Source organism: Rhipicephalus microplus, chromosome 2, assembly GCF_043290135.1.
Source record: "Rhipicephalus microplus isolate Deutch F79 chromosome 2, USDA_Rmic, whole genome shotgun sequence".
Classification (NCBI taxonomy): Eukaryota; Metazoa; Arthropoda; class Arachnida; order Ixodida; family Ixodidae; genus Rhipicephalus; species Rhipicephalus microplus.
The window spans coordinates 278,766,695-278,781,134 of record NC_134701.1 but is presented as its reverse complement, the minus strand read 5'-3'; the positions used below and the strand labels follow the sequence as shown (position 1 = coordinate 278,781,134).

Genomic DNA, 14,440 nt, shown 5'->3' with positions numbered 1-14,440 from the left:
TTTCCGCTCTGTTTCTTATTTAGTTACGTTTCACGTTAGCGAAAAGTTCGTCAAGCTTGCGCCATCTGTTGTTGTTGTTGTTGTTGCTTTTTTTTTCTCATGACGGAAGGCTTATGAGCCTCACCAAACGCGAAATTTGACCGTTCAAGACGTCAACACGACGATGCTAAATGATCACGAGATGACGTCACCATACAAAGTCATCATGACCTCACAACTTGCCAAAGTTTGTGACGTCACTGCGCCGTCACGTAACTCGACGTCGCGTGACGACGTCACCCCGTGATATCGCAGCTGGGTCATTCTAGGTGGCCGGCCCCGCAGGCACATGAAATGCAGAAAGCGCCTTCGTTCCAGGAGGCTTTCGGCGGCGGGGTGATCGATTCAATGGACTGTGAAGAAAGTGAAGATGGCTTTCACCTGCGAAGGGTCTTAGGTGAATGCACCAGCGACCCTGCGAGTTTTGTTGTTGTTGTTGTTGTTGGGTTTGTTGTTGTTGTTGTTGTTGTTGTTGTTGTTGTTGTTGTTGTTGTTGTTGTTGTTGTTGTTGTTGTTGTTGTTGTTGTTGTTGTTGATGACAGCGCAAAGAATGCTAGCAATGTGCCTCGCAATTTGTTTAACGTCCAACTGTCCTCGGGTTCGTCTGTGTCAATTTACTTAACGGTTCGCAGCCTGCAATGCGCTTTTGGGCACAAAAAGATCAAGATGAGAAAGAGAAGAAAAACAACCACCCGTTTGAAGCACAAAGCCACAAGGAAATCCGCATGAATTTGTGAAAAGGAAGAGCTTCTAAGTTGTTGAAAAATTCGTCTTGGTACGTGTTTTTTCGACAACTAATAAGCTTTTCGAATAACGCGTTCGATGCTCTAAACTAATAAGTTTTTTCTTGCTGAGAAATCCATACTGATTTTCTTGTGGCTTCGTGCTACAAACAAGTGGTTGTCTTCTTTTTCTTTCTTTACCCTTCCGCCACCTTGCGAGTTTCCGCAGAACTCATTTGCATCACAAAGATAATACGTAGTTTTTATGGGATTCAACATTTTATGGCACTGCAAAAAATGACACTGCGCACGTATCTTCTCATATACTGCGTGCCAACAGGACGTCCGTGGAGTCGGACTGCATGACCGGTTGACCTTAAACGTAGCAACCAATAATACTGATAATATCATGAATCACTCACGAAAACGGTTTCAAGCTTCTTGAAATATATTTCCTATAGTTTAGCGGAAAAAAAGAAAACCAGGGGGAAAAAAGGTAAACGACAGAGTTTCGCCGCGAAGCAATGAATGCGATAGCAACATATTGGGATGTCACGTGATGAACGGCAAGCAGATCGAAACTTTGGAGCGTGGTTGCCAAAACACAAAGGGCGTGCGAAAAGAACGCACACAGAACGAGTGCCAACTAACAAATGCCACAGTTTTCGCATCACTCTGTTTGAAGAGCGCCCTTTTCTCGTTAACGGGATCTCTGGAGCGAGCGCAACTTATACGCAATCTTTCCGACAAAAGCACACGACGTACACCAGTAGGTAAGTGCGCGGGCGACAAAGCTTCGCGGGGCAAAGTGGAAGTTACGAGCCAATGCATTGCACTGGTTTGTAGAGAACACGCTGATATTCCTGCGCCAACCGCGTATCACTAGTGGTAAATAGTGCGTATAAATAGCTCGCCGTTAGTAGGCTTAAAGTTGTTCGCTGCTGGCGCCGACCGGTTAGCGCTGTGGAGCGAGAGGGAGCTGGTTCGATTCCGTGCGTCGGAAACCATTTCGCTGAGTTATTTTTCTTCGCGGTATTTTTTATATGTAAACACAGGTACATATGCGGGGTGCTACGCTGGCGGCAGAAAGCAGCCGAGAGTGTCTAGATAATTAATTTAGCAATAAAAAGGAGGGAGAGAAGGCAGGTCACGCACAGGAATGGAGTGTCAGCAGTGACTCACGGAAAGTCGTATCCCATGTTTGCTTGTGCGCAGAGAAATGCCACCTTTAGATTCCCTCACTAAACACCATGACGTGGTAAGTTTTGGCAGCGTCTACTGGGTGCTACGTAGTGTTTAACCGGTAAAAAATGAAGTACATCGAGCCCATGTCGCGAAATTACCAAAAAAGACATTTTGAAATTCATGACGTCACGGGTGAAGATTTAGGCGAGAAATGTAAGACCGAAACTTCAACCTTGGTTTTCTTGGCTAATAGTTGACTTGTGATTGTCAAACTTGTCACGTTAGAGTTCTCAGAGTGCAGTCTATGCGTGTAAACCAAGTCACTGTCTCACTTTAGTGTTTAATCAACAATGGTGACATTCGTAACGAAACAGCACACACCCAGGAAGTCGAAAAAGAAACAAATCAACGCCGCGAGTTTATACTGTCAAGTGAAATGTTTTACGTAACGCAGTGACATATATATCCATGAAGCAGAACATCAGGTATGATGCAACATGCGCATTAATGATGTTATATGGGGTTTAACGTCCCAAGACTACCGCATGATTATGACAATGGAGTGCTCCGGAAATTTCAAACACCTGCGATTCTTTAACGTGCATCCAAATCTGAGCACACGGACGTATACAGCATTTTTGCCGCCATCGAAAATGCAGCCGCCGCAGCCGGGATTCGATCCTGCGACCTGCGGATCAGCAGCCGAGTACGTTAGCCACTAGACCACCGCGGCGGGGCCATGCATAACAAGACTAAAAACTAGTGACATGATGCGCGTTACGAACAAGAACATCATAATCCACATCTTGATGACATTAGAACCCGAGCCTTCTTTACTAAGAGCGGATTAAGTGAGAGCTGGCTGATGCAACTTCTTCAGCCACCTTTTAACGGGGGCTGCGGCGGCTGCATTTTCGATGGAGGCGGAAATGGTGTAGGCTCGTGTGCTCAGATTTGGGTGCACGTTAAAGAACCCCAGGTGGTCGAAATTTCCGGAGCCCTCCACTACGGCGTCTCTCATAATCATATGGTGGTTTTGGGACGTTAAACCGAACATATCTATCTATCTACCTTTTAACGGAAAATGCTTCTGAAGTTCAGCTGACGATCCTAATTTTGTTGGTCATATAAAATACTTCTATCAGTAAGGACTGTATAACATTTGCACTTCGTACGGTGGGAAGCCAAGTGAGCATGCTAATTTCCTTTAGTGCCCTCCTAAGCTCTCTGGACCTCGTGTGAACGCACCGGCCTGATGTAACAGGTGCCGCATCACACCTGCAGGGTATTTGTCTAAGCATTTTAGATTAAAAACGGAGGAAAAGATTGTATATAACAGCCAGACCTCACTTAATATCTAAAAAAAGTGGTTCGACATTCGGACGGCACTTATGGCGCGAATTATAATACGATTATGATGTCATGCATACCATCACCAGTTCATGGTATTGATACGCACATGTTGCATCATATGATATTCTACTTTATGAATATATGTTGCTGAGTTGAATGAAAAAAAAGTCTGTTGATAGGCGGCGATCGTGCCGTAGGTTTCTTTCCTTTCAATCTACGTGTGTGTACGCTGTTCAAAACGAAGGTCTACAGATTCGCGCGAATGGCCTCTTTGCTCTAGGAATGACAGTTCTTTCATCGCATTCGTTGTCTCGCGGCTCGTCTCACGGGAAGATTGCACGGTAGACAAGCCTGTGCAGCGTGCTAGTAGTGAGGCCGGGCAGCGTTACCCCAGTTACTAGGCGCGGTTAGTGTGGCATGCGAGCGAAGAGGAACGACAGCGGATCGAGGGGCGCACATTCATTTCCTGTCGTCTCCGTCTATATTTAAAGAGCCCGCCGGGCGGTTCCAGCCAGCTCGACGGATCTGTGTGGTGGCGGGCGCACATCTTGTTGCATGCGCGGCACGTTGCCGCTCCGGGGGCGATCGTCCATCTGTCGCGTTCTTTGATACCACTCGTTCGTGTGGCGTCCGGGCCCTCTACCCTGGAGGCTTCGTGACTACTCGGAGCGAAGACGACGTCCCATCGGGGTGTAGCATATACATCAACCTGACGTCGTCTTATGTCTCCATGCCGGTTGCTTGTCGATGGCCGTATACAAGGCTGCAATTCGCTTCAATAGATGTTTCTATTGGCCGCAGTTCATAAAGGTCGAACGTCCTCGCGACAAAACGTTTCTGCCCCGCCGCGGTGGTCTAGTGGCTAAGGTACTCGGCTCACTGACCCGCCGGTCGCGGGTTCGAATCCCGGCTGCGGTGGCTGCATTTCTGATGGAGGCGGAAATGTTGTAGGCCCGTGTGCTCAAATTTGGGCGCACGTTAAAGAACCCCAGGTGGTCAAAATTTCCGGAGCCCTTCACTAAGGCGTCTCTCATAATCATATATGGTGGTTTTGGGACGTTAAACCCCACATATCAATCAATCAATCAATCAATCAATCAATCAATCAATCAATCAATCAATCAATCAATCAATCAAAAACGTTTCTTTGTGATAATACTTGGTTATACTGGTGGTGTGACACTGGTATGTGCGACAGGGGGCGGATACTCCCTATATCTTCCATGTATTCGCTCTCGATGCTGATACGCAGCGGCAGCGCCGCTTTTACCACTGGTGGTTGCTGGGCATCCTACTAAAAATAAATCACGAACAGGAAATCCCTTTCATGACGTCACTGGTGACGTACCGAAATAGAGTGAAAGGACGAAATATTGATAGGAGGTCCCCCTTTCCCACTTTGCATGCAAGTGGAATGCGCTCGTGCCTTCTTTCAGGTCCGCTTGGGCGATGCAGTCATTCTTAAAATTTCGTTAATCTTTTTTTTTTTTGAAATTTTGTTGGCGTGTTCTGAAGAGGCGAATGTTAAGCTGACTGATGTCTCAGTATAAAACGAAAGTCAGTGGGTACAAATAAAATGAACTTTTTTTATTACACGTTTGGTATAAAAAACATACACGTAGTGTGAAAGTGCAAATATATAAAACCATCTTTCACTTACAATCGACGTACGGACATAATGAGAGAAAATTGAACCCAGAATATCTGAACCAATGCGAAAGTTATCTACAATCGCGAGTAGGACACGCCATGTTTTAATTTCCGGAGCCCTCCACTACGGCGTCTCTGGTGGTTTTGGGACGTTAAACCTTACAAATCAATCGACACGCCGTGTTGGACTGAATCACGTTTGTTACGACAGCGCGCATAGCTTTCTTACAGAACTTCGGTACCAAACGAGACTGAAATTCAGAGGCGCAGAGACGCTTGAAGCGATCAGTAGTTTTTCGAGAAAGAACGTCGCTGGAAACAGTGTCGGCAAGTTGACTTGTCCTTGTCAGGGCAACGGCGTTGCGGTGACGAAGAAAAGTTGACTTGTCAAAACGTTGGCTCTACCGAAATTCTCTGTAATAATATTTACAAGCATTTAGGCCATCACGTGTATTTGAGTGACAGTATTAGAAGTAAAGACTCACAAATTATGGAAGAGCGGCTACAAGAATTTTATGAGCAGAAGTCAAGCAGCCTCTAATTAATTGACATCATTTGAACTTCATGCCAAAAGTACAAGAAGCTAAAACTACGTGGCCAAGCCAACTCGAATTCAAGCCTTTCAATAAACGCATTTTCCCGACAGGAGCTTGGCTGCCATCTACACCTAATAAACAAGTGACACCGCACTTCTGTCAGTCCAGTCAGGCTTGCAGAGAACTGGGTTTACTCATGTACTCATGCAAAATCAATACCTGCTCAAATAATGGGTCCAAGTTCTCGTGCTCACCCTTTGCCTTTAGCAAACGCCGAGAAACGTTTGCAGGCCCCGCCGCGGTGGTCTAGTGGCTAAGGTACTCGGCTGCTGACCCGCAGGGCGCGGGTTCAAATCCCGGCTGCGGCGGCTGCATTTCCGATGGAGGCGGAAATGTTGTAGGCCCGTGTGCTCAGATTTGGGTGCACGTTAAAGAACCCCAGGTGGTCTAAATTTCCGGAGCCGTCCACTACGGCGTCTCTCATAATCATATGGTGGTTTTGGGACGTTAAACCCCAGATATCAATCAGAAACGTTTGCAGAATTAGAAATCACCGGTTTGGCACACTGCAGAGCCGCGGAAAACATGCGTTGCCCGATTAAGCCATCTTGGACAAATGCGTGGTTCACTAGTCCGGCTTAGCTCATTGTGCGGCTTTTGTTCTATGTCCGCCACCGCTTGCTGTCTTTATCTTTTCCGAAGTTGGCATGCACGCCAACCGAGTGAGATAACTGAGCGGGATCTAACTTTTAACATCGCTGAGCGAGGGGCGAGAAGGAGAGGATGCACGCGCTACGAACTCAAGGCAATCACTTCCCACGCTTCGCCTGATTTAAAACTAACAAAATAAGCAATAAGAGAACACGCATAAACAAAAAGAGAAGTTCTGTACAGTGGTATCAATTTTTTATTTGAAAAAACTTGTGAAAGCCATAGCATGCCAACATTCACATCAACCTCATTCTGTTCAATCGGATCTTAGGATGCCCGGCAACCGCTACGGGCGTGCATGTGCCTTGAAACCGAAACTAGTGTCGAGTTTCCGGGGCCTGTGAGCGACGCGAATAGGACACGGACCATACGTACATGACCAGTTTCACTGCGTGCGCTTTTCTGAGTACGTTCGCTCCTCTATGCACAATGTTACACGTCTCGAAGTCCGTCGGAAACTTGCGCGTGGCCCCTTCTAGTACACTGTAGCCGCGTGTGTGATTCCCATATCTGCTCTTCCTGCTAAGGGACTTTTCTTCCGGCAAATTTCGTGCCGTCTCGTATATGCTATGCGATGACGGCGCAGTTTGACGAAGCTAGTGCTATTGCGAGATCGATATGCCTTCACTTTCATAACAACGAAGGCTACTGGGCGTAGGGTAGCTTTTTATTTTAACATGAGAGTCTTAAAGAAGCGAAAAAGCTGGCGATGCGTCGGCGGCGTGGACACAAGCGACACGGGAGAAGTGCGAAACCAAGGTGGTGGTGGTTGGGGGGGGGGGGGGGGGGGCACGCTTTAGATCTACGATTATGCTAGATGCAGAAAGCTTCCGGAGGATCAATACATCAACTGAGAGGAAAAAGAAAACGGCCTTCGAGTCATCTCATGTGAATTCATATGGAACCATCTGCACTCTCTTATGGCTTCTTCTCTCGTATTGCGTAGTTCAAGGGATAGAGAGATTATCGTACGATCTGTGAGCGAATGTCTTCATCACAACCGTTCCCCTAAAACTTCGTGAACTCACGCACACCTCTCTCGCGGTGGCTATAATCTCATGTTGCGAGAGAGTCGTCTTAAAGATAGCTTGAGGTCGCTCTGGCGTTTGTTGCAGGATGGCGACACTTTTCTCACAAAACACATTTCCTGGCACCGTGCCGGAGGAGGACGCATGCGATGCGTCAAGGAAGATACTATACAGTTACTGGCGTGTTCCACAGGCAGGGTGGTCGGCTTGACGTAATAACAGTTCCTGAACACTGCTATGATGGGAAGTATTCCCAGTACTGTAGTCTTGATCGGTCCATTTGTTTAGCAGACTCACGACGATATGATCATCTTGTCTCTATGTTACGGCTATCACGTCTCATTTCGCCCACGCATCTTCTGAATGGCTGGCGTCGGAGTGAAAGCATATGATCCCCGCTGTCATGCATTTAGAAAGCACGCGCAAGCTATCGGCGAACGTCTCTGCTCAGCTGCCCTCGCTATACTCTCTGTCGCGTGAGTTGGTAGCGTCTGACGCTGCTATCGCGCGAGTCGCTCGCTGCATGCGAGTCCATTCGATGTTCGCGCCTTCGTCTTGGTGCGTGTCCATACTCGAGGCACGACCTGTCTCGCACACCTTGTACGCGCGAGACGCATTCGATGTGTCGTGCTTCACAAGTTGCAGGCGGCTGGCTGCCCATAACAACGGGATGGGCGAAGTTCAGGTCAGCTCCTTTCACAGCCGCGGTTTTCACGATGACCTCTTCAGGGCCACCTGCTTGTGCTTAAGTGCGTGCTACATTTTTATTTGACCTTCGCTCTATATCGTTGTTAGTCTATTACGTGTATCATTTTTTTTTTGGAACGTCGAAGCATAAAACCCCCAAATAGCCCATTTAACTGTAGTCAAAAAAAAGTCACACCATCCATTACCCCTAAAGACAACTGGAAAGCGAAAACCACCGTGATTCAACCCTCAGTCGATTGTATTGATCCGTGCACTCTGCAGATAACGGGATCTGACCCACGTTTGACCAAGCGACGACGTCATGCGAGGACGTGGTGAAGTGACGTCGTGCTAATCATGTGGAGTTATGTGGCAAGACTGTGCTTCGGGCGTGGCCGCCGTTTCTGTATTAGTTCCTACAGCTGCAATTAGCCTAATTGACAACTACCTCCACTTGCGTATGGACCTGTCACTATTACTCACAGTTCTTACTAAGATCATCATATGTACAGTTCATCTGACAAATATCGCCCCTAAGTTTCGGTTAGCTGCCGTTGTTCAATTACTAAGAATAACTGATATGCTGCGAATGGTTCAAGTTCTGCTAACATTAATTTTCGCAACCTGATGAGCTGACCTGACGGACCCCTGCACCGGCATTGAGGCTGTGAACGTTTTTTATCCAGCGGCCGTGGGCTGTGGCAACCCTAGCGCAATAGCACGTGCGTCTCGAAGAGCTGTTAGTTAGCATTCAGCGATAAACAAACTCCATATCTTGGTCAGTCAATCGCTCTAACGCACTCCGTTTGCGTCATCACCTCAGTGTGGGGACCGACCACCAACTAGAAAAACGCCCGAAACATAACTCAGTTTCGATGATTAACCATGCCTCTTTGACTTGAGATTGAAGAGGAGTGGTCTCCTCGGAACACGTAGCTTCCTGCTTTCGTTCTAGTTTTGTTTACCAACCGTAGCACGGTCTATAGTGTGCGAAATGAGGTATATTTAGGAGCCTCTACCGAATGGCAAAATGGCAGGGGGAAAGCGAGGATTGGCGTGTGCACGGCTGATTGTGTTGCATTCTACAACATCGCTCAATGCTCCTTTTCACATTCCAGGAACTGAACATTCTTCCACGTACTTAGAAGCGCAACACTTCTTGTTGCTACTGGCAACAACGACGGTCATGCTTGAAACAATTAACATGAAAAGGCAACAATGAAGCGCGACAACGTGAAACGACAAGTGAGCTCGATGAAAGATCAAATCGCCGTAATAGAAACGGCTGATCACCGACAAGCCCACGATCTAGAGCCAAATCAGTTATAATATATAAAACAGATATTACAAAAAAAACTCGCTAGCAGACGCTGCCTGCGTCGGCGCTCCGAGGCAAGATAGTGTGGAGCGTAGGAGGGGAAAGAGAGGGGGAGAAGACGCGCGTGCGCAGTGGGGTTACATGTCACGGGGAGGATTGTCTAGGGAAGAGAGAGGAGGAATGAGCGAACGCTAGCAGACGCTCTCTGCGTCGGCGTTGCGAAGCCAGAGAGGGGAGAGCATAGAAGAGTAGAGGGAAGAGGAGTGGATGCGCATGCGCTGTAAGGGTGGTCACGCTGCACACCGAATTGAGCTCGACCCTAAGCTGCTTCGCATCTAAAAATAGGCTCGCGATCGGTGTACCTTCGATGGATGCATTTGTGTACACAAGCTGGCTTTTGACGCGAGAGCGTTAGGAACTCGTTTCGCGTCATCCGTATCGTTCATTGTGAGCGAAAATTGATGTCCTTGGCCGGAAAATCAAGAAAGATTTTAATAAAATGAATAATAAGAATTTTCGTGAAATGCACCGGTAAAAACAGAGGAATGAATAATTAACTCAGGAAGATATATGTTAGAGGAATAGAAAGAGTAACTGACGCAGCACCAGTTTGGCAAAAAAAAAACATATCCACTACAATTGAAAGATTAAAATCAATTTAATGAAAACTGTTATTATTAATAACAAAAGCATATAAACTTTCAAATAATGCATTAAATGTTTTAACTAATGTACCGCTTGTACTTATTAGAATAGAGAAAGAAATAGAAGTGTATAAAAACATGAAAAACGCAAAACAGTTCATTTGAAAAAATAGCGTATTTCACTCATATAACTTCTCTAAAAAGATTGACAAACTGCAAACTAACCTTACTAAAAAGCTTAGATTTAGTTTAAGCTAACAAGTAGCCCAATAGACGGAGTGGAAAATCTTTACAGATGGCTCATGTTATGAAATGGGAGCTGAATCAGCGTTCGTACTACTCGTAGAAAGCCGTTTTCGCTTTTGTGCTTCGCTACTGCTCTTTGAAGGGCTAGGTAATTAAAAGTTATTTCAGGGAGGCTGCGTTGTACTTCACTGTCAGTCAATTGAAATATGACGTTTAAAAGTTAAATCTAAAAAGCGCGGGGAGGAACACTTGCAAAAAGGTTGGCACCCCCTACCACACCACCCCTCTTCCTTGGTTGAAGCCAGTGAACACACATCAAACAGCAGATCTGCCACATTCAGTGTTTACTCAACAAACGCCCATGCCACCAGGTATAGACCTACAACCATGTCAAGGGCACTTTTTAGCCCCGGAGGAGAGCAAATAGCAAGAAATTACATAGGATACGTTGATCACTACAGTGCTACAGCTACCAGAAGAAGATGACCACCGGGAATGCCAATAACGATCACGGCAGTGACCAGAGCGATGACCGTGACGAGTGCAGCAATGGCGGGAGCCCTGGACTTCCTCGGACGACGTCTCCTGCGCACGCGGTGGTTAAACGGAACCGGCCCAACGCCATTGTCGCTCAGTGTCACAGGCTGCGATGCATTGATGGGTGAGCACTCCTTCTCTTGTTCTATATTGACGAAGCACACGAAGGCGAACACCTGGACATTAATTGAACGACCGGCTACGAGCGAATCATCGATGCTCCAGCTGAAACCGATGCGTTGGATGTTCAGATTAATGCTGCTTCTCAAGAAGTTAGAGCTTCCTGGAGAGCAGGTATCCTCGCTGACGCCCTTCTCAGGGCTCACGCCTGAAAACGAGCCTTTCAAAAGGTCTGACACACGTGAAAAAGCACTGCCCGTCACTGGCTTCGCCACGACCACAAAAATGTCGCTGAATGTTCTCTTTTCAGTACTGACCGTGCAGGCAATCGATTTTCCAGACGCATCGGCCGTAATAAGCAAACGCACGCCCTTATACTCCGCGTATGCTGTGGTCTTCGTGAAACCGTGGTCGTCGCATTCCACTGCTGATTGAGGAGATCCAGAACGTTTCAAGTCGACAAAAGGGCAATTCGCTATTTTTGAGCACTTCTTTTTCGTGCTGCCACCCTTTGCGCATGCCACGGCGAACACTGCTGCTTTCAAGGTGTCAGTCGTAAACGCGGACTCTTCAGGCGTACAGTTGAAGGAGAGTTCCGGCACATTCAATTCATTATCTTGGTAAACATAATAGTTTTTCTTGCCTGAGCACTCTTCCCATTTCAGTTGCTTGCTGCTCTCAATGCTTGCCTGGTTTATATACACTGGGCTCGTTATCTTGTTGCCATCGGTGGTTCCGGCAGAGAGGACCAGGGCATAAATTTCGACGATTTTATGGGCAGCGTCTGCCTTGACGCTGGCGGTGAGCGTCGCTCCTGTTGCAGTCGCAGTCACGGTCAGAAGGAAGGTATCATCTGCGGTACTTCCTAGCGTCAACTCCAGAGTGCTGCAATTCACTGGCAACTTGGGAGGTCCAGAAGGCTTCGTCAACTCTTTGAAATCGGATTTCGCTATTTTTGAGCACTTCTTGTTCGTGCTGCCACCCTTTGCGCATGCCACGGCGAACACTGCTGCTTTCAAGGTGTCAGTCGTAAACGCGGACTCTTCAGGCGTACAGTCGAACGAGAGTTCCGGCACATTCAAGTCATTATCTTGGTAGACGTAATAGTTTTTCTGGCCTGAACACTCTTCCCATTTCAGTTGCCCGCTGCTCTCAATGCTTGCCTGGTTTATATACACTGGGCTCGTTATCTTGTTGCCATCGGTGGTTCCGGCAGAAAGGACCAGGGCATAAATTTCGACGATTTTATGGGCAGCGTCTGCCTTGACGCTGGCGGTGAGCGTCGCTCCTGTTGCAGTCGCAGTCACGGTCAGAAGGAAGGTATCATCTGCGGTACTTCCTGGCGTCAACTCCAGAGTGCTGCAATCCACTGGCAACTTGGGAGGTCCAGAAGGCTTCGTCAACTCTTTGAAATCGGATTTTGCTATTTTTGAGCACTTCTTGTTCGTGCTGCCACCCTTTGCGCATGCCACGGCGAACACTGCTGCTTTCAAGGTGTCAGTCGTAAACGCGGACTCTTCAGGCGTACAGTTGAAGGAGAGTTCCGGCACATTCAATTCATTATCTTGGTGGACGTAATAGTTTTTCTGGCCTGAACACTGTTCCCATTTCAGTTGTTCGCTGCTCTTAATGCTTGCCTGGTTTATATACACTGGGCTCGTTATCTTGTTGCCATCGGTGGTTCCGGCAGAGAGGACCAGGGCATAAATTTCGACGATTTTATGGGCAGCGTCTGCCTTGACGCTGGCGGTGAGCGTCGCTCCTGTTGCAGTCGCAGTCACGGTCAGAAGGAAGGTATCATCTGCGGTACTTCCTGGCGTCAACTCCAGAGTGCTGCAACCTACTGGCAACTTGGGAGGTCCAGAAGGCTTCGTCAACTCCTTGAAATCGGATTTCGCTATTTTTGAGCACTTCTTGTTCGTGCTGCCACCCTTTGCGCATGCCACGGCGAACACTGCTGCTTTCAAGGTGTCAGTCGTAAACGCGGACTCTTCAGGCGTACAGTTGAAGGAGAGTTCCGGCACATTCAATTCATTATCTTGGTAAACGTAATAGTTTTTCTTGCCTGAGCACTCTTCCCACTTCAGTTGCTTGCTGCTCTCAATGCTTGCCTGGTTTATATACACTGGGCTCGTTATCGTGTTGCCATCGGTGGTTCCAGCAGAGAGGACCAGGGCATAAATTTCGACGATTTTATGGGCAGCGTCTGCCTTGACGCTGGCGGTGAGCGTCGCTCCTATTGCAGTCACAGTCACGGTCAGAAGGAAGGTATCATCTGCGGTACTTCCTGGCGTCAACTCCAGAGTGCTGCAATCCACTGGCAACTTGGGAGGTCCAGAAGGCTTCGTCAACTCCTTGAAATCGGATTTCGCTATTTTTGAGCACTTTTTCGTGCTGCCACCCTTTGCGCATGCCACGGCGAACACTGCTGCTTTCAAGGTGTCAGTCGTAAACGCGGACTCTTCAGGCGTACAGTTGAAGGAGAGTTCCGGCACATTCAATTCATTATCTTGGTAAACGTAATAGTTTTTCTTGCCTGAGCACTCTTCCCACTTCAGTTGCTTGCTGCTCTCAATGCTTGCCTGGTTTATATACACTGGGCTCGTTATCGTGTTGCCATCGGTGGTTCCAGCAGAGAGGACCAGGGCATAAATTTCGACGATTTTATGGGCAGCGTCTGCCTTGACGCTGGCGGTGAGCGTCGCTCCTATTGCAGTCACAGTCACGGTCAGAAGGAAGGTATCATCTGCGGTACTTCCTGGCGTCAACTCCAGAGTGCTGCAATCCACTGGCAACTTGGGAGGTCCAGATGGCTTCGTCAACTCCTTGAAATCGGATTTCGCTATTTTTGAGCACTTCTTTTTCGTGCTGCCATCCTTTGCGCATGCCACGGCGAACACTGCTGCTTTCAAGGTGTCAGTCGTAAACGCGGACTCTTCAGGCGTACAGTTGAACGAGAGTTCCGGCACATTCAAGTCATTATCTTGGTAGACGTAATAGTTTTTCTGGCCTGAACACTCTTCCCATTTCAGTTGCTCGCTGCTCTTAATGCTTGCCTGGTTTATATACACTGGGCTCGTTATCTTGTTGCCATCGGTGGTTCCAGCAGAGAGGACCAGGGCATACATTTCGACGATTTTATGGGCAGCGTCTGCCTTGACGCTGGCGGTGAGCGTCGCTCCTGTTGCAGTCGCAGTCACGGTCAGGAGGAAGGTATCATCTGCGGTACTTCCTGGCGTCAACTCCAGAGTGCTGCAATCCACTGGCAACTTGGGAGGTCCAGAAGGCTTCGTCAACTCCTTGAAATCGGATTTCGCTATTTTTGAGCACTTTTTCGTGCTGCCGCCCTTTGCGCATGCCACGGCGAACACTGCTGCTTTCAAGGTGTCAGTCGTAAACGCGGACTCTTCAGGCGTACAGTTGAACGAGAGTTCCGGCACATTCAAGTCATTATCTTGGTAGACGAAATAGTTTTTCTGGCCTGAACACTCTTCCCATTTCAGTTGCTCGCTGCTCTCAATGCTTGCCTGGTTTATATACACTGGGCTCGTTATCTTGTTGCCATCGGTGGTTCCAGCAGAGAGGACCAGGGCATACATTTCGACGATTTTATGGGCAGCGTCTGCCTTGACGCTGGCGGTGAGCGTCGCTCCTGTTGCAGTCG

At 47.8% G+C, this 14,440-nt stretch overlaps 2 protein-coding genes across 3 annotated transcripts in view; one reads left to right on the top strand and one right to left on the bottom strand.

The window, feature by feature from the left end:
* LOC119163070 (DNA-binding protein RFX6) overlaps window positions 1–14,440 on the top strand; it is a 283,694-nt gene that overhangs the window by 119,221 nt on the left and 150,033 nt on the right. Inside the window, exon 2 of the mRNA XM_075882089.1 lies at window positions 10,581–10,780. Within this exon, the coding sequence (XP_075738204.1) occupies window positions 10,581–10,780 (200 nt within the window). The remainder of the gene's footprint in view (window positions 1–10,580; window positions 10,781–14,440) is intronic.
* The window catches only part of LOC119163077 (uncharacterized), a 164,329-nt gene that overhangs the window by 91,399 nt on the left and 58,490 nt on the right, over window positions 1–14,440 (bottom strand). The gene's annotated exons all lie outside the window — the stretch shown is intronic.